General features: G+C 41.4%; 1 protein-coding gene across 6 annotated transcripts in view; it reads right to left on the bottom strand.

Moving 5' to 3' along the window:
- The window catches only part of TBC1D8B (TBC1 domain family member 8B), a 38,710-nt gene extending 20,387 nt beyond the window's left edge, over positions 1-18,323 (bottom strand). For 5 of the 6 annotated variants that reach the window (XR_012630657.1, XR_012630658.1, XM_074882276.1 and 2 more), the window contains exons 1-6: positions 18,134-18,323; positions 7,720-7,830; positions 3,751-3,869; positions 2,874-3,099; positions 1,706-1,946; positions 69-276 (exon numbers count right to left, since the gene is read on the bottom strand). Coding sequence is in view for 4 of the 6 variants with exons in the window: in XM_074882276.1 (XP_074738377.1) it covers positions 69-276; positions 1,706-1,946; positions 2,874-3,099; positions 3,751-3,869; positions 7,720-7,830; positions 18,134-18,263 (1,035 nt within the window). In the remaining 2 variants the exon portion in view is untranslated. Of the gene's footprint in view, positions 1-68; positions 277-1,705; positions 1,947-2,873; positions 3,100-3,750; positions 3,870-7,719; positions 7,831-14,081; positions 14,101-18,133 lie in introns of those variants that run through there. The other variant, XM_074882279.1, reaches the window with a different exon arrangement.
- Between the last annotated feature and the right edge of the window lie 1,652 nt (positions 18,324-19,975).

Genomic DNA, 19,975 nt, shown 5'->3' with positions numbered 1-19,975 from the left:
AACTGGCATTAAACTACACAAAGGCAAAACTTCTAGTATAACTGGCTCTGTCTTGCAGTTTGCATTACCTCTCTTAACGGAATGATTACACTGCACAGGCTGCCATCCTGGCTAGCAAAGCAGACGTAGTTTTCTGAAATGCACATTTTTCCATGGGTGTTGTAATGACTGAAAGGAACCCATAAGAAGCACTCATGAACTTCCTTCAAGGTCTCTTCTTTGGGTAGCCTGAAGAATGCACTAAACTGTTCACTGTGGGCACGGCTCTCCAGGCCTCTAGGTTAAAAACAAAACAAAAAATGGGGTAGGAGAGAGAAAAGAAAAATAAGTTTAAAATGCCTTTACAAATACCAAAATTAAAAATACCTTGGGAAAAGCCTGTAAATCATCATGCTCTCCCATAATCCATGGGGTCAATCTGGAGGGTTCTATGTTTTGCTTGAAGAGGCCACAAAGGGCAGGACCACACCTATCTATATACACCCACTTAACAAAATTACTTCATTAAACAGGAATAGATTCAAGCATGTTCTTACACAGTGAAAAGCACTTTGCCAAATCAAGGCCTACAGCTAGTGCAGAAAAACATACTAATAGCCTAATCTGTTCTGTTACCCCACCCATCAGAATAGTCTGCTTAAACCTAGAACAAGTTTTTGCTTGACAGAGGGTTAATTAGCTAGAAATGTAGCACATGTTGTAAACATCTGCCGGGGGCTAATTCTTCACAGGTAACTGCAACCAGAAACAATGTTTTGGTTGTAGAGCAACATCCCTCCAGCATTGCTACCAAACTGAGGTATCAATTAGCCAGGAAATAAACCAGGTTTTACTATCAGTGTACTATGAAACTAAATAGATTTTTTTCTTAAATCACAGGTACATGGAGCTTTAAGTAGGAACAATTATTAGAAAAATGCTTTATCATAATTTCTGATTTGCAGACAAAGAATTAGTCCCTTTATGTGAATTCAAATTACCTAACAACAGACTTGCTTTTCGTGGTTACTTTTCGACAGTAAATAGCTGTGGTCCACATATCAAAACCTGAACATTTCAGTAAGGATTTGGACAGTGCCCTGAAGAAAAGGCAACATTTGCTTCAACAGAAACCTGAACTGAAGAGAAACTATAAAATTACAAGAAATAATCACACACATTCCTTGAGAAAGAAGGACTCCAACCATCAGGTTACTTACATACACATCTTTTCTACTGCCTAAAATACTGCCATAAATAAGGAAAGCCATGCACCCATCTGCAACTCATTGATTTTATCACCCATCTCCAGTGGCAGAAAAGCCAGGCAGTTATTATTTACACATTTATTAAATGATTTATTCTCCACCTTCTCCTTCCTCATCAGTCTCTCTGGAGACACTGCAGCTTCATTCTTAATTTTCTAATCCTAAATGCTGCTAGAATGCTGTTTAAAAATTCAAACCGCTACAAAACCTATAGTTGAAGACCTGCTCTGAAGATTTGATCACTTCCTGCCTTCATGTAGACATCTGATACTGCAAAGTAACAACAAATTACAATGCCTCACATTGTTTTGATCCCAAATTTTAATGGGACACTTGTTTAAGGGAACACCAGCTTTGCTGACATCTACTTATCTCCTTCAGACAAGGACTCTCTTCCCCTTTGCCTAAAAAAGTCTATCTCTGGGCCCAGAGCAGATAGACCCTAAGTAATATATTACCTCTTGGTGATCTGCAGGGGGTCATGAAGGACTAGATCATTTTCAAATGTCTCTTTGTCAAAAAGTCTTCTAACAGCATAGTTTGCCAGCTGCTCCATGAGAAGGAACGTTTCACTAATGTGCAAAAACATGGAAAAATAGTGATCTTCCCCACGGGAACACACATGAATGCTCTCTGTCAGAATCACATTGGAAGTCTTCTCAAGTTTTGATATTTCATCCCAGGAGATAATAAGTTTTACTGAAAATACAAATATAAGCAGATGTGAGTAACTTCTTGTTAGCTGCTACCCTCATATTAAAAAAGAAAAGTAGAAGTCAACAGCACCAATAAAAGATAATTAAGTGATATAGTTAAATGATAAACACTTGGAAAGGGCTACAAACTCACAAGCACAAAACCCACTATCTCACAATTCCTATAAAATAATTCCATTAGAAAGAATTTTATAGACAGAAAAACATTAAAGACACACCATGTATGAAAATACAAGCTTACATCACCTTTTCTTCGCTGTCATGTGAAACTGCAAATTGCAAACAAACACCATCATATAAGCTACCCCACCAACGGTTTACCAATAGGGCGTCTTGAAGTAAATTGATCATTTAGAGGAACCATGCCCATTAGGTATGACATTCCCCAATACAAATGAAAATTAGCTCAGAAAAGATCCTACTTTCTTTAAGTTTTCTAGTTTTCACATATATACAGTTACAGCTCACATTCTTAGAAGCATTTGTTTGGACAATTCAAACTAATGTTACACAGAAAAAAAAAAAGACGTGCAATTATCACCAGTGCATAGTGCACCCATGTGAAATATTAAGTCCGTGTGTGAAGAGATAACTGCAATCCTCACAGACTGAATTAATATGCAGCATGAACTAAAGATGACAGACAACTTTTAGTTACAGTCAACTGCAACAGGTCTGCCTTCTCTTTGAAGCTTATGTAGAGGAAGAAAACTAATGGACATTGTGCAGCAAGTTACACAAATGTATTAATTTCCATAAGGTATTTTATGTTTGCAGTTTTTTCTATCCTACGTTGACATCTGTTCACATGGCAAAATAACTTCCTTATGACACAGGAAAAATTCTTCCACGTCTGAAAGATATGTAGTAAAATATGAATGGACTAGGCTTAGTATTGAGGTTTACTTACTTTCTGCTCCCAGCAAAAATGAGTAAAAGCTAAGGAAGTTGGTACTAAGATACAGCCACCCTTGACAGGGCACTCTGCCTTTCCAGTAACTGCACGAGTAATAGGTAACCAACTTCTCCTGCTCTGGTAACCCAAAACACTTTTCAAACTTCATAAGACCTTCACGAAACTTCTCAGGATCTTCTTCTTTTACAAAAGAACCTTTTCCTTCTTCAGCAATCAAACCCTAAAACAAAAGAACCAGTTACTTTACATATGCATCCACGTGGGTGGGTGTCATATATGCACCTGCATACACACAGCGCAGCACTCTCCTAATAGGACAGTAAGTTCTAGAACAGGAATAATAGTCTTGAGGATCAAAACACAGGTCACAAATCAAATGTGCTATTTCAGACTCATCCACCAAGTCTCTCACACAACTCAGGCAAGACCTACATTCCCTGATCTCCTCTTCTGAAATAGATACATTTTCCTCACTTAATTACAAGAATTCCTGGGCTAAATATGTAAATAAAGTGAACTGTAACTGTTGCACCTTCACAAAAATATACTATGTACTTTTCAGGCATTATTAAAATTATTGTGAAATAATTTATCAACAGTTTTAGACCACTATCTAAAGACCACTATCTGGTGTATCATTTACTAAGAAGAGTTTTATGTCAAACAACTTTACTTAATTGTGGGGCAGATAAACAGGAACAATGAAGTGTGTGGAAGTTAACAGCCACATACTACTCAAACAGAAGTATGTAGCATTATGGATCTGTCCTTTGATATTCTAAACAGGACATATTATTTGTGAACGTTTATAAAAAACAAAAATACAAAAATACTTAGCCTTTTCCAATTATGTCCTGTGTCTGTTACTTACTCTTATCTTTCCCTGGACAAAGCTCGTAATATCTTCATTTGAATCAAATACTGATAAAGTCTTCATAACATTGTGTTCTAACCAGTTCCAGTGTTCTGTTATTTCTTCTCTGCTGGATCCTGATTGAAAGAGAAAGTTAATATTATTTAAAATTAGGACAGACTTTAATCATTTCACTAAAAATATCAACCAAGAGAATACCTAGCAAATTCCCAATCCACAGAGTAATTCAGATACACAAGTCCAAATCAAAGTCTCAAATTTATCATCCAACTCTTGTGTACACTAAAAATGCATTTGGTGTACATTAAAAATGTGCCCTGCTATGTTTTTATCTCTCAAGCCCTTTATGCAGCTATATTTCTAGCCTTTTCATCCAGAAGCATCTCAACTTTGTCAACATTGTGTGGCTCAGTGCTGAAGCCCAACTTGGACTGACGGTTCCTTCAGCTCAGCAGTACCTCCCCCAACACGGATGGCAGAGCATTGCAAGAACAATCCCAGTCTAATAGTCCAGAAGATGGGAAATGTGAGATCAAATTGAGACTAAGAAAATGAAATCTGAGCTTCTGATATCCTCAGCTTTGATCAGTGGCTCACAACAGTTTCCAGAGTAGAACTCCAAGACTTAGACCTGCTGTGCAAAACCCCTTCTAACAAGGGTAAGGATGTAAAGAATACATCACTGTAACCAGGAAGGTAGTCAAGATTTCTCTTTGGATACCTGAAACAACCATTTATGCTGCTTGCAACAAACAATCAATTGCTGCTTGTGCTCAGTATAAGTCATGGTTTTATCTCATTCTCTATCAAGTCATATTTTAACTATATTTCTAACCACGCTAAAGTTTAGGCAACCACCATTCAGGAAACAATGTTATCCTACCTACAATAAAGTTCTGCTTATGCTGTAATTCCAAACAACGCTTTTTTTTTTCATGCAGTTGCAGGCTTCTACAAGAGGACAGAAGCATGGCTGCACCCCATATGGAAAACATGTATCAGAACTAACTCCTGATGCAAGAAAAAAGGTTCACTGATTCATACAAGCTGAACAATCCTTGAAACAACATTTGGCACCACCAGAATTAGTAGTTTTTTCTTCTGGACCCTCTGGGACCCAAATACATGGGAATAAGGATATTACATATTCATTACATATGTGCAAGAGGAGGAGTAACTTAAAAAAACTGTTATCAACAAACAAGTAATGCAGAAACCATAGAGCCAACATAAAATTCAATGTTCCAAAAAATATAAATACCGCATTTTCAAACACCTTAGAGAGAAGTCAACACCTTGTTCCTTTACTTACTTTACACTGCTTTTTAATTTAGGTTTCAGAGAGCTATCACCTATAATATGGGGAATGTCATTGCAACTTTATAGCAAAGAAAAACCTATCTCACCTGAACTTTTCAGAAATACATTTAGATTACTGGTTTACCTCAAAGACAAAGGAACACTCTTACCCACTAGCTACTTTTATAACTAGAGAAATGTGGTAGGCCAACTTCAAAATGCTTATAATTCATCTTATTCTTTTCACATACTCAGTTACAAATTATGCAAGTGGTAATAGGTAGTGAGCAGAGATGACAACTAGTGAAACAACAGTAGAGGTCCAGCCAATTCAATACCGAGCCAGTTCTTTAAAGACAGGTGGCTCCCCATCAGATGGTAGGAGACAGGGAAAGAGAGGGAAAGAACTTACATAGGTTTGAATAATGAGATTCTAGAATATAAATTAATTGGCAATTTCATCCTCCACAGGAATGCGCACAAATAAAATCAGTCAGTGTAATCACGTACTATCAATACCCCTAAGCAAGAACACACCTTTAACGATTTCTTTTTTCTCAATTTACTTTGCAAACTCTAATTAAACAACTTTCAACGGACTCCACAGAATTAAAGTTGCCTTGGGAATGAATAGAAATTGTTCTAAATATGGTTAAATAGTTAGACTGCACTACACAGGGTGGATTTGCAGCAACACTTAAAAAAATTATATGAAGAGTAATTAACATAGCAATTAAATTGCAAACTAATTATTTTTCTCAGACTACACATGTAGACCAATTATTTGAGTCACAGTGTGAATCAGAGGCACAGATGTGACACAGTAAAGATTAAACTTTTTAATAAATATTTAAATGATTTAGGAGCACTGTTTCAGATCCTTAATATGTAATAGCAGGAACAAAATGCAGTCTCTTCAATTTCTTCACTTCACAGAAGGAACAATCTGTTTTCTAATACAAAGTACAACTGTATTATGTAGCCTTTTGTTGTAAAGTATACTTTATGTATATAAATGCAGCACAGAACTGATATAAATTCAGTCCTAAGGCAAAGATTATCCTTTCTGTTTTCCCAAGGGCTGACCTGATGGCACTAGAATTCCCCAGACTGTATTTCCAACATACTTATCAAAGTACCTTTTTGATAGCCTGTCACCATCAGTTCTAACTTCTTCAGAAGTAGTCCTAAAATTTTATTTACTACCAATTCACAAACTGTTCAAATTCTATCAACTTTATAAGGCTGCCCTTTCAAACTGGCATGTCAAGAATTACATTAAATCGTTACTAAACAGTTCCAGCACTGACTACTGCCCTTCAGAGAAGTCCTTGCAGAACATGAACAGGAGCAGACTAGCATTACATCATGAAATGTGCAAAACTATTAACTAAACATCTAAAAGAACAAACCTGTATTTTGAAAGTAGCTAACTGTATAGAAAAGACAGCAAGAGACATAATTTTTCATTTAAGGTGAAGCAATGAAGATTCATAATAAAGCAATAACAGCAAAATCCAATGTAACAACAGCAGAGTACTTACCAGTGGAATTACTCATGCATGTAAGTGTCTGCAGAATGGTAGATTTCCTGCAAAGCTCATCTTGTACCACAGAAAACTAAAAAGAAGGCCTAGAGCCCAGAGAAGTCTAGATGGAGTCTTGTTTCTTTAATGAACACTACTAATTAAAAAAAATTAAAGCATGGAAAAATGAACTAAAATATATCGTTCTTTTTCACTGTAATTATAGATGTTTTCAGAGTTTTCAATAAGCCTAAGAAATAGATTAATTCCACAACAGTGACTTTTTAGCATTAGACCACATGACAATATTAATTCATTTCAATATAAAGACAAGACCATGCCTCAAGAAAAAACAATGATAAAAGCATCCTCTCAACTTCTGGAATGCAGGTCTCTTTGGACACCCAGTAGTTAAGCAGCCTGTATAAAGGAATTAGGACTTTATTTTCAGAAGCTGCAAAACTTAAAATTAAAAAAAAAAAAACAAACAAAAAAAACCCAAAAACCACAACACAAAAAAATAAACCCATGCATGCTATCAAAAAGCATGCTCTCAGAAAAATCACATACTCCACTCTCAAGGTCAATTTTCTTTTCCATTTCCTACTGATTAGCAACGTAACATGAGAAAGAGAATGAACTTCTTACAGTACGAGAGCAACAGATATGAGGAAGAATTCAGCTCTGACCATGACTAGGAACCCGGCTCATTCTAACAAGCAAAGATAAAGTAGAAAAAAAAAAATAGGATAAACAGCTCCTGTTATTCCTACCTACAGCACACTTGGTACTGCCACAGGCCAATTTATCCCTGTCATTCTGAACTGTACCAAGTTAGATTTGCAGCTTACCGAAGAAAAGATTTTGCCTCTGGTATTCTAAGAGAGCACTTTAGTACTTAGATGGACTACTGCAGAAAGCAGGTAATCTGAAGTTGTAATATGAAGAGTCCATAGATATATTCTGAAAAACTGGAACCACACACCACTGTCAATCACAGGTTTGCAAATAATTTTAAACCAGTTAGAGGTCACGGGTATGAATAATGATGTGAAAGGATTAACCCAAAAATGGATCTTGTACTTTGTACCCTCATTTTTCGCTTTATAAACGCCGTTAGCTTCTAAATCATAGTACATACCGCAAGCAATGGACCAGTAGACTTGAGAGTCTGGTGTCTGATGCAGGATGCGAAATGGGGCAACTTTTGATGTAGAATCCAACACCGCATCTAACGTTCCCACGAGAAGACCTGTTGCGTTTAAGAAAATGTACACAGCATAGTGAAGCTAAGGTTTTGAAATGTACACTCACTTCTGATTCCTAGAGAATAAGAATGCTACCCAAGTAAGGACTAATGAACTCAGAAGCACAAATAAGTAAAGCAAAAAGTGCTCCCAGAGGAACCCCTTTGGGAGGTGATGATATTTTGATCCAGTAAAAGCCATTATAAACACAAAATGAGGGTAAAGGAGTTTTTTGAGATGACCCCTTGAAAACAACAGCCATGTAGTATGGTAAACCAAAGGACAACCTGAAACATAACATGGTAGTTCCTAGCCTTCAACAAGCACAAGCAGTCACTTACTGTTGTTCCATTTTCCAGTCACAGGAAACAGCTCTTAGGAGACAGTAATTCCATTATGTCTGATTTTTATGAAAATCCCACCATTTTTATATGAGAACACCGTATCACACTTCCTGTACATATAAAAGTTTTGCTGCTCATACCACACTATAGCTAGAAAATGCCTGCTACTCTACATAAACAGTCTATCAGATGACTTCCACATAAAGTGTGTAACACTAATATTTCATCCTACCATTACATGCATAAGTATATTACATAAAGTGCATTATTCCCACACAGATTATACAGCCAAGATACAATGGCCATGTCACCTCCCTGTCACTAGATATTGAATTAGCTCCTATTAAACAGAGTTCAGATCAAAATATACTAATTTAATTAATGAGACATACTTCATCTCTCCATAACTGGGAGCAAAAAGTTTCCTGAGAAAATGCGTACACATTTTATCTTGGCTGCCAAAATCATTCTTTCTGCACAGGAATAAAAATAATTAGCCCACGTATCTTAAAAGTTCCTTTCAAATCTAAGAATCGGGGAATTCTAAAAGAAGAAAAATCCATACAGAAAAAATAAGCTTTTGGATTCTGATGCATGAGGAAAACTTTTTTGTTTTGCTACAACAGAAACAAAGATACTAGCACCAGTATCTCATCCTTCCTTCCTGTATGCTTGCCATCTTTCTAGCGTGGCCACATAAACAGAAAGTTCAACTAAAGCAAAGCTACAAAAGCAATCACACAGAGCTTTTATTCTCCTACTGAAGACCTGTAAAATAAAAGGAAATTACCCCCCAAAAAATATGAAAGATGCAATTAGCCAAAGAGATGTTGTAAAGTCTGCTCCACAAACCCGTTGAGATCATGGCTGCAGGGCATTCCCAAAAATAGCCTATTAGGATAGAGAGCTTGTATGTAAAGTTAATATATCACTTACGGCACCTCTAAGTACCCTTCCATGGGTAACAGAAAATTATCTTTTTATTCAGGCTTTTAATATTCCATGGAAGCATTAGATCTAGGTCATTTCAAACGCATCCCTCAAAAGTTACTTCAGAATTTTTAGGTTGGCTTCTGGTACTTTTTGTTCCACTTTCTTTCCATTAACCCCTCTCCAATTCTGAAAAATAACAGTTGTGAGAGAATACAAGAAAGCAAAGTAAGACAAAATTGAGAAGTTTAGACAATCATCCTCAGAATACAGTTTTCCTAAGGATACACTTTCAGCATAGAGCCTGTGTGACTACCTTACTGTGGCTATCCAAGTTTCAGAATGCTTTTGCTTCTCTTCGTCAAAAAAAGGAAGTGAATAATAGTGAAAAACACAAAAAAACCTCAAAGACCAGTACATTACATCCATCAAAAATACTATATTGTCTTGTCTGTGATTCATAGACTGTAAGTTACTGTTGGAAAGTAGAATTTTTTTGTAGTTTCTAACTGAAGTCAGACATTGAATAGGTAACATTTATGTCTGTTTAAAGAGCTTTGGCTTACTGAGTCATAACACTGAGCTGATCTCAAAGTTGGCTTTGCTTCAGCAAATGTTTTATTTCATTCACAATTCTCCTCATATCATTTTCTGTTATGATATACAGTACAAGGACATTAGTCACCATTTGTAAGGTTGATGCAACTGCTCAGCTTGAGAGGATGATTACAACAGCGCACTAGAAAGCAGCACTCTGCAAAATGCCAGAACAGTTTCCATCTGCTTGGAAGGTCATTAGATTTTAGACACAGTAAACTGCACCAGGTTAGTATCAGTCACTTCAACAGATCCACTAGTCAGTGCTGCTTAGTCCACGAATGTGATACAGACTACAGGTTTGTGCTTAAGCTGATAAATACTCCATATGTTACGAACTAATTTCACGGCTATGGCGACTGGCATAATTGCGAGGAATCAGAGTCTCACCTTCTTACCCTAGTCCTGAAAGCGCTCTATGAGCTGTGAATTTTCTGAGTACTGTATTATCAGTCAGGGTGTCCATAACTAGAAGTTGTTGGGTGCTCCTCAGCAAGAACTCCCTTTTATTGCTATTTCCCAGTGGGAAATCAAGAACCATTTTCAACCAGGCCAGTAAGACCACTGCTGAGCGGTTTGCTGGCACTCTGCTAGCTCCATTCACACAAGCCTGCTGAAGAATGAATCACTTCCAGGGTTGCAAAGATTTAAAATTCATCTGTATAATGACAAGGATAATAACTGTAAAATAAAGGAGTAGGTAATAAAAGAATCAGTAACTGCTCAGCCCAGACACTAGCATTATCTCCATAAGGGAGGCAAGGGGAAAAAGCAGCTCAGGCCATACTTACCAATCCCTCACTGATGAAATGCAGTACATGTTGCTCTCAAACAACCAATTTTAGGGACAACCTACAGAAGGTCATCTACTCTCATCTCTGCTCAAAGCTAGGCCCCACAGTTTCTACTGGGGATTCCACCTAAACCATCCTCTTGCCTCACTCAGGGAATGACTTCAGCTGTAGATACAGAAGGTGATGCACATTTACACAGAGAAAGAGCTCGGCTTTTAGAAAACATTTTCAGCTTCACAGATACTTGAATAAAACTACTGGGAAATACCCCAGATACTTAAATAAATAGGGTTAAATATCCTAGAAAACAAAATAAAGGGCAAGGAATCTAGAATAGCTTTGAAATAAGGATGTATTCTTCCCAAGTCTCTCCCTTTCCCTCCCAAGCAAAAGATCAACATTAGCTGCACTGACATGCACCAATACATATCAGCAATGAATTTTGCTCTCAGTTGTACCTATTTATGGCAATAAAGCCAATATGTTACATGAAAATAACTGCCCAGCATTTTGCCATTTGGGGGCAACACCACTTTGTTCTTCTATATTTATTTCACCAAGTACATCAAAAGAATACTAATATTCGTGCTTTTTTTTTGGTCATTTTCAACCCACAATCTCAAAGATTTTTTTTTTTTTTTCCTGGAATAGCTGTCAGTTACATCTTTTTTATTGCTGAGAATCGTCTTTATTTTAAATATGTATATCATACCCAGCAATCTGACTACTTCCTATCCCTTGTGGGACTAGTGTAATTCCAACAGAGTAACGTGAGTTCCATTTTACCAATGGAGAATTGGAAGCAAAGAAAACATGCTGATGTCTTTTTTTAGAAGAGCACTATTGTTCTGAAGCAAAGTTAGCACAAGCCTGTTCTCTCCTCTAATGCATAACAGTACCTTTGAGGTCAATAATTAATTATATTAAAACTAGATCAGACAGCCTCCTGATTTGCTACATTAGAAGTGTTAAGGGACATAAAATATTTATAAGACTGTAAGAGTTCCTTGCAAACTGAAATGTTCTATTAGCACAACACTGGTCAGCTTCATTACACCAACGATTTTGAAAAGTAGACACTTTGAGGTACAGTTGAGTTCTCCCTCTTAGTTTATTTACCTCATCATAAAAAGAAGCTGTTTGAAAATACTGTAAAAACCCTGAGTGGCAGCTGCAGAAAGTGATATTCTGCAGCTACAGTCAGCTTCATTTTGGCAATAACTGCTCACTTCTACAATCTGAAGGCTAATCATAGCAGAACAAAAGGGGGAAAAAATACTGTAAAACAAGTAAGTTTGTGATAGATAGTTGTGGTGAGTTGACACTGGCTGGATGCCAAGTGACCACCAAAGCCGCTCTATCACTCCCCTGCTCAAGTGGATAGGGGGAGGAAAATAAAACAAAAGGCTTGTGGGTTGAGATAACAACAGGGAGATCACTTAGCAATTACTGTCACGGGCAAAACAGACTCAACTTGGGGAAATTAATTTATTACCAATCAAATCAGAGTATGATAATGAGAAATAAAACCAAATCTTAAAACACCTTCTGCCCACCCCTCCCTTCTTCCTGGGCTCAGCTTTGTTCCCAATTCCTCTCCCTCCTCCCCCCCAGCAGCACAGGGGGATGAGCAATAGGGGCTGTGGTCAGTTCATCACCCGCTGTCTCTGCCGCTCCTTCCTCCTCAGCGGGAGGACTCCTCACACTCCTCCCCTGCCCCAGCGTGGGTCCCTCCCCCAGGCTGCAGCCCTTCAGGCACAGGCTGCTCCAGCGTGGGTCCCCCACGGGGTCACAAGTGCTGCCAGCAAACCTGCTCCAGCGTGGGCTCCTCTCTCCACGGGGCCACAGCTCCTGCCAGGAGCCTGCTCCAGCACAGGCCTCCCAGGGGGTCACAGCCTCCTTCAGGCACATCCCCCTGCTCCGGTGTGGGGTTCCCCCAGGCTGCAGGTGGGTGTCTGCTCCCCCATGGAGCTCCCTGGGTGCAGGGCACAGCTGCCTCACCATGGGCTGCACCACGGGCTGCAGGGGAACCTCTGCTCCGGCGCCTGGAGCACCTCCTCCCCCTCCTTCACTCACCTCAGTGTCTGCAGGGTTGTTTCTCTGACATATTCTCACTCCTCTCTCCTGGCTGCTGTTGCCCAGCAGTTTTTTCTCCTTAAATCTGTTATCCCAGAGTTGCTACCACCATCACTGATGGGCATGGCCTTGGCCAGTGGCAGGTCCGTCTTGGAGAAGAAGTCACCCCTGTAGCCCCCCACTACCAAAACCTTGCCACACAAACCCAATACAATAGCAAACGTCCTTCATTTTGATCAGATGTCTGTCATAGTTCAAGAGTTAAAACCATTTACAGGCATTCTCCTCAGCTTTCAGCATATGATTCTTGGGTACACAAAGAGACTCCATAGAATCCTGCAGAGGACAGGTCACAGCAAGGAAGCCTAGAGCAACCTTAAGAGAGGTTTTTAATAGCTATGTCCTGGTAACTAAAATTTCTAGGTTTGAAGAAGTATAAATGTGAAGAATAAAAATAATGAACTTCAAATGAATTTTTTAGTTGGTTTTTGCACCATAAAGTCAATAAATTGTGAATTAAAGAGAAAAATCTTGAAGGAAATGTAATACCTAGATACAACTGCAAGGAATAAAATCAATGGGAATAATATGTAAAATAGAGATTTACTACAAAATGGAAATCCATTGCATAAGTAAGCAAAGACAAATTTCAGTATCCCAACTACAATTTAAATGGACTGCATTTTTCAGCAATTTTTAAAAACAGCAGAAGATGCAGGTCTGTTAAAAGGCAAACTACCAGAGTAACACAGCAGACACTATGTAACTTCTACAAAGGCTTCTCTGGTGCACGATATAATATCAGGGGAGAAACACATATCCAGAGTGAACCATTGCCAAATTACAATGCAGAAGAGCTAAACTGTAAATCCCTGGTAAATATTTATTTACACAGACAGGATAAAGCTTCATTCCGTAACAGCAAACAGTTTTACACAGCATTTTGGTTCAGTTTTTAAAAAAAAGACTGAAGCCCCAATTTTCACTACGTAACTAGGATACAAATACATACCATATAAACCATGAAAAGCCATCATCTCTGAGTAGATGATGTAAAACACATGAATGACAACTTGTGAATAAGACCCTTTTTTCTACTTCCTCAAATTAAGCACAGAACTCATTTTTTGCTTAATTTTATTTCCCAAGTGAACTTGATCTCATGACTAAGAAACCTCAGCTTAATAGAATACTGAGCATGGGCTGAGACACAAATGTTCTTAGTCAATTGAGATGTAAAAGAGGTTAGTTTAAGCCTTCAATGAAAACAGATTTCATCTCCATTTATAATAACTCAAGTACATTATGGTCAGTGGTTATGACTCAAGTAAGACAACGGTAACTCATTAAACTAAGGTGTGTATCCAAGCCCTTGTGTGGCAATCTGCTCTGTGTGGCCATAAAGCTATCCTTGAAAGAAGGGAAAATCAGAAGCACAACTCTGAAAAAAAGGTAAGTATTAGCCTCCTTAGAAGGTACAGAGAAAATATCACAAATATCACAGCTCCTCCTTACCTTTGTTTCTGTACAGCTAAAAAGCTGTGTAACACAAATGGGGAAGCATGTGCTGGTCATTCTCCCAACTGTCGTCCCAAGTGTAAATATGCTTCTTAACAGAGTGGTGTTATTTGTCTCACAAACATATACACTACAAAATAATCTTTGCTACACCTGCTGAAAAAAGGATGCAGCAGAGATCATTTCAGATCTTTACTAACCAGCAAGTTTTCTTTTTGATTCCCATCACAGTTGAGGACCTGCAAGTGAGCCACACCAAAAGCTCAGTGTGCTAAAATGCCAGGAGGTATATAAATGATTTCCGCCATTTATTCTACTACTGTGTATTTAGTGATGTCACAGCACAGACCTTTACATTTTGAAAAGCAAGCATCTTCTTTGCTGCATACCAAGTCTAGCTAAGGTGTAAGTTTCCTCGCCTGTCCTGCAGTTTCTACCAAAATAAATTTCTTTAAGCTTGTACAAAGATCACAAAGTACTTTTTTTAATTGGTCCACCATGAAATTCTGTTAGAGACAAAGTCCTTGCTATTGACATCCACTACTTTATAATACTTTAACATTATTCCTTTTAACAGATACCAGATAAGGAAAATTTCCCCAGAGCACACATACAAGCCTAGCTGTCTCCCCTTCCTCCAAACTCCTGCAAGCCAGCTATAGCAATGATGCAGACAACAAGCTACATCTTTCAAAAAGCAGGAATACCAGCAGGGGCCTTCTACAGATTATGGATGGCAATAACTGCTGCAGGAAATCCAGGACTTGAAGAGTCAGGGTTTTTCCCTACCTTTCCAAGCACGGCACATACAACAAGCAGGGAAGACTAGTTCCAAACATGTATTTAATCAGCAAGTTCTTCTCCTCTCACAGTTCGTTTGACTTAAATCTCTCAAGCAGAAAGACGCAAATTGAAACAATGGAAGCAGGAAACAAATAATTTGTTTGTTCACATTTCAGTGAAAGATTGGTATTTTATGACACCAAATACTCATTGGTATAACTACTCCAGGAATACCCATCTCCTAATTAAGGTCCTGCCTAAACTATAACCAAAGCAACATCTTTGTGACCAACATGCTTAATATCACTAGACCTTGGTTACTGCACGTGCACTCACAACACAGGTTTTGTGCCATTATAACTGCGATTCACACACAGGTCATTTTGCCTACCCATATTCTTATCAATACACTCAGCAAACCTGAGTACCTCTCCCAGAGACAGAACCACCAGAGGACACAGTCACACAAGTTGCGCTGCCAGACATACAGCAACATACTTTGAGACAGTCTACCACATGCTGAATTATCAGATGTAGAACCAGTCAAACAGGTTACAGTATCTGTATCCTTAGGTGAGGTCTAAAAAAGGAAAGAGAATGAAATGTACAGCTAAGCAGGTGCATATCAGCAGGAAGAGAGCCAAGGCTAAGCAAAACCAGCACGAGATACTTCTGTCCATTTTTATTCACACTAGCCAACTCAGAACTATGCTGTGTGTGGACACAAGCCGTAAGAACTGACTGTATCATTTACAGATTACAAATGCGTCCTGCTGTAACAGTCAGTCCAGAACGGTCATACAAACAAATCCAACTGCAGCCTTCTTTCTAAACCTAGGACAGCACCAGAATTCCCAGCCATCCTTCAGGTAAGCGTCTCTGCTGTCATCTATCTTTTTTCTCCTTGGTCTGTACCTTCTCCAGCTATTGGCTGCTTCCTCAAACCTCACACCTCCCCTCCTTAAAGTCTGTCTCCTGTATTCTCGGGAATCCTTTGCTACTGCCTCCTCAGCTAATCCCCATTACTGCTATTCAAACCCTGCAGTGCTCTCCATCTTTCTTCCCATTCCTGTCTTGAGGCATTGCCCCTCTCTCGCACTGCTGCCTGCTTCTTTCACTCGTAACTCCCCAGTCCCTCAGTGCTGCCAGTCACCTCTAGCCTCGGCTCACCAGCTGAAAAATGCTGCTTAGGAGAAGAAGATTTTACTTGGCACATTTGTGATGACCTCATAAAATAATAGCTATTCATTATTTTTTTCTAAAGTAAGTGCTGAGTTTCTTGAGTGACACATAGCAATATAAAATTAAAATCAGGCATAGCAAATTATGCTAGCTTATACCTAGGAGGTTTGAATATTTTCAAAACCTGTTAACACAAATGTAACTGCATTTTTTCCAATTTTCTTGTTAATCTTTCTTATCCCAATTTTAATTCAATAACATCTCACTTTTTTTTGTTTCTGTCCAGTGAAAAACGTAACTTGCACAGATGAAATCTGTATAAATCCAACATTATGAGAAAAGCTACAGAAATAAAATGTGCAATGCCACGTTAAAAAAAGCATACTACAGGAATTATCCCATTCAAGTGTTTTTCCACGCTGTCAAATGCCGTCAAGGACGGAAGACTAGTGTTGGAAGTCTCACCTTCAACAAAAACTGAAGGGCACTTGGAGGGCCCAGCTGTCTGTCCAGCTGTAAGCCTGCAAAGACATTTTTAAATTAACACCTAATTCTAGTTCTCATGGTTTCACTTTAGTCACAATTCTTAAATGAATTTTATCACACAGAAAGACAACCTTCATACTGGCACAGCTTCCTTGGCTTCCAAAGATACCAGGGCAGAGAATGGCCCATCTAGCCTGATGACCACAAGACTTCCAAGGTTGCAAAATATCACCCTTGGCTCTAGGCTGAAGCCTAATGTTATCTATCTATCTATATTATGATATCCCTAGAAAAGAATCTGGGATCTTATGATGCTTTATTTTTACACTTCCCTTGTGCCCTGCAAGTGGTTCAGATGCCAATGAAGAATGTCCAACCTGCAGCTGGGGGGCTATTTCTACATCTGAAATTCATCAGCCAAAAGTGTGGACTCTGTAATTTTGTCTGGTAGAATGAATGAATGCTTCAGCAAGACAGTTACACCTCATGTTTAATATAGCTTGCTTTCTGATGACACAGTTAGAGAGTCCCTAGAAAATCCAGAGATGCACCTCATGCAAAACACCCAAGAACCAGATCCCACTCGGGAAAAACTTTACTCTGCTTCCCAGTAGCATTTCTCCTTGACAGGGTCAATGACAGACGCCACCAGACTGTGAAGCAGTCAGTTCTAGCCTGAATAGCTACCACCACAGCAGAGGTTTCAGTGGTAGCTGGGATCCCTGCAGTACATAATGATACAAACAGACAAGATTTAAAAATAGCAACTCAGCTCCATACCTTGAAGTTCGCATGAAATAAAGTTTATTATACAGTGGTCAGTGCCCTGTCCCTTTCCTGACCCACCCCTCCTGACATGCTCCATCAGATCATATGCTTGTTTTTAAAATAAGTGCTCTGAAATGCTTAAGGAGGAGCTCATCTCTAGCAGCCTCAGATGCACCTAGGAAAAGGGATTTGGAAACGAGCATCTTGCCAAAGGAAGGCAGAGCTGTCATTTCTTCTGACGTCTCCTCTTCCAACAAGCTGCAAATCGGACTCTGCCAGCGTGGCCGCTGAAGCAATGGGCTGTTAAGGTAGTAGTCAGTGTTGGGCTAGCCTGACCTCAGCTCGACGGGCGACCCCGAGCAGGCAGCTGGCCCCGAGCAGGCAGCTGCCGCCAGCCCTGCCAGGGCGCACACGCCCAGCGGGCCCCTCGCATCCCGGCGCCGGCCACCGCGGCACCAGCAGGCCCCGTCCCGCACGGAGCGCGCCGGAAACTTCACCAAACCTCCCTTTTTCCAGTGGCATGTCTTTGGAAACGCCTCTCATGCAAGGAAAAAGGACGGGAATGGTGGGGAAGGAGGAAAAAGAACCACATGAGAAACCCCACGAAGGTCAAGAGCTCAAACCTCGGGCAGGCCCCCCCCCCCCCTCACTGGCCCTCCGGAGCGGGGGGTCCCAGGACCGGCAAACGGCCACCCCCACCCCCGCCCCCGCCCCTCCAGCCCCTCCTCCGACCCGTCTCCCGCCGGCCGCTGAGGGACCGGGCCTGAGGCGGCCCCTCCCCGCCGCCGAGCCGCGGGGGGACCCTGCCCCGACCCCCGGGGGGGTAGTACCTGCCAGCCCGCCTCCGCCCTCCTCGCCGTAGCCCCGCCGCCTCTGCAGCACGAAGTACTGGTTGGAACGCTCCTGCACCCACAGCTTGAGGGCATTTTTCAGCAGCACCTCCTCAGGCTTCAGCCACATCGCGGCGGCGGCGGCCCCCTCGCTGCCCGGCGGCCCCCTCACTGCCCGCCGCCGCCGCCCATAGCCCCGCTGCCAAGCGCCGCCGCCGGGCGGGGGGGGCGGCCCTGCCCCGAGGCATGCTGGGAGCTGTAGTTCCCGCGCCCACCCGCCCGCGCAGCGTCGCCGCCTGGGGACTGCAGCTCCCGTCGGGCCTTGCGCGGCCGCAGCCCGCCCGGCCCCCGAGGGCCGCCGGAGCGGGGACGGGCAGACACCGCCCGCCGAGGCCCGTCCCCGCGCGGGGAGGCGGCCCGAGAGTGGCGATTCCTTCTGTCCCACAGGCTCGGGAAGAGACTTGTCCTTCCGCTCCCGGCACACGGCACCGCCCCGACCCTGTCCGGGAGCTGCGCGGCCCCGACCTCGCTCCTGTCAGGCCGGGCCGCGGCAGGCTCGGAGCTCTCCGACGGGCCTCCAGCGTGTCCCTAAACCGCCTTCACAAAGCGGGCTGGGTAGTGCTTTGTCCTCTCTGCCACTCAGAGAAGTCCCATCTTCAATTTTGGCCAAACGTTATTCCATTTTCAGCCCAGAAGACGGCCGTCACCGAAGACATTGGCGTTTACAATTGTTCTCCTGTCAGCCCTAAGCCTTAGCTGCAGCAGGAGACTGGGACACAGAAAAAAAAATAAAAACCACCACACAGGAAAAACCTGTCACGCAAGGGAGGGAGCCATGACCACCACCTCCACCGACTGTGGAGTGCATGTCCTCTCCGCAGGCCGCAGCGGGAGTGGAGGAGTGACACCCCGCCCCCCCCAGCTGCAGCAGCAGGCAGATGGTCAGCGTTGTTTATTTACATTTCACATTATAAAAAGGCAATCTCTGCCTCATTGCTTCCATCACCTAACACAATCCATCACTAATTTGGAGTAGATGTTTTCATTGCCTTAACAGGAGCTTGACTCCTCATCTCAGTATTTTCATGATTTGTCTGCAGGACCTTCAGCATTTTTCCTCAATGGCTAGCTCTTCAGATTATTTTCAGACTAACTTTACCAGTTGCTCTGCACTAGAATAAATCAATCTATCCTGTTAAGGAACAAGACAGCGGCTTTCATACTCATAGGGACTGCACTTCAGTATCTGCTCTTACCAGTCTTCTGGTGCTGTCTCCTGAGTTAAAGAGCAGTTCTCTCACATCCAGGTTTCAAAAAAAATCAGGTGCTGGAACCATTCTGCCATACGTCCCTGGCAGCTGAGGATTTCCCAAGGCTGTGGGACAACCTTGGGACTTGCTTTCCATGAGCACTGGTCAGCAGGGTAATTCCCAGCTCCCCATGAAGCCATGATCACAGCCACCCAGCTGCTCAGCCTGTGCATTTTGAGACCCCTCTCTTGCTGGTTCTTCTCCAGTCCCGTCACATCCCAAAGAGCTCCAAATCTCTCCCTGAGGCCTTACACTTGATAGCACTCTGTTTCCTAAATGGTATCTTTTGGTGCTGACCAAAACCACAAAAACTTTCTAGGAGTGGAAGTCCCGCTGCCTCTTCTGCTCCAGATCGCTGGTGCTGGGGACTTCTCAGAGTTACCATCTTTTCCCACCTCTGTGCAAGAGTCACTCCTGGTCCTGACACAATGTCATTTGATACAAATGGAGCAAGTAGGACATTCCCCTTTCCCAGGAACTTCTCTGTAGTTTGCTGTCCTGCTGGATCTTTCCCTTGGCACTCTCTTTTCAG

This window comes from Strix uralensis, chromosome 13 (assembly GCF_047716275.1).
Source record: "Strix uralensis isolate ZFMK-TIS-50842 chromosome 13, bStrUra1, whole genome shotgun sequence".
Classification (NCBI taxonomy): domain Eukaryota; kingdom Metazoa; phylum Chordata; class Aves; order Strigiformes; family Strigidae; genus Strix; species Strix uralensis.
This window is presented reverse-complemented; position numbering and strand designations above follow the sequence as displayed.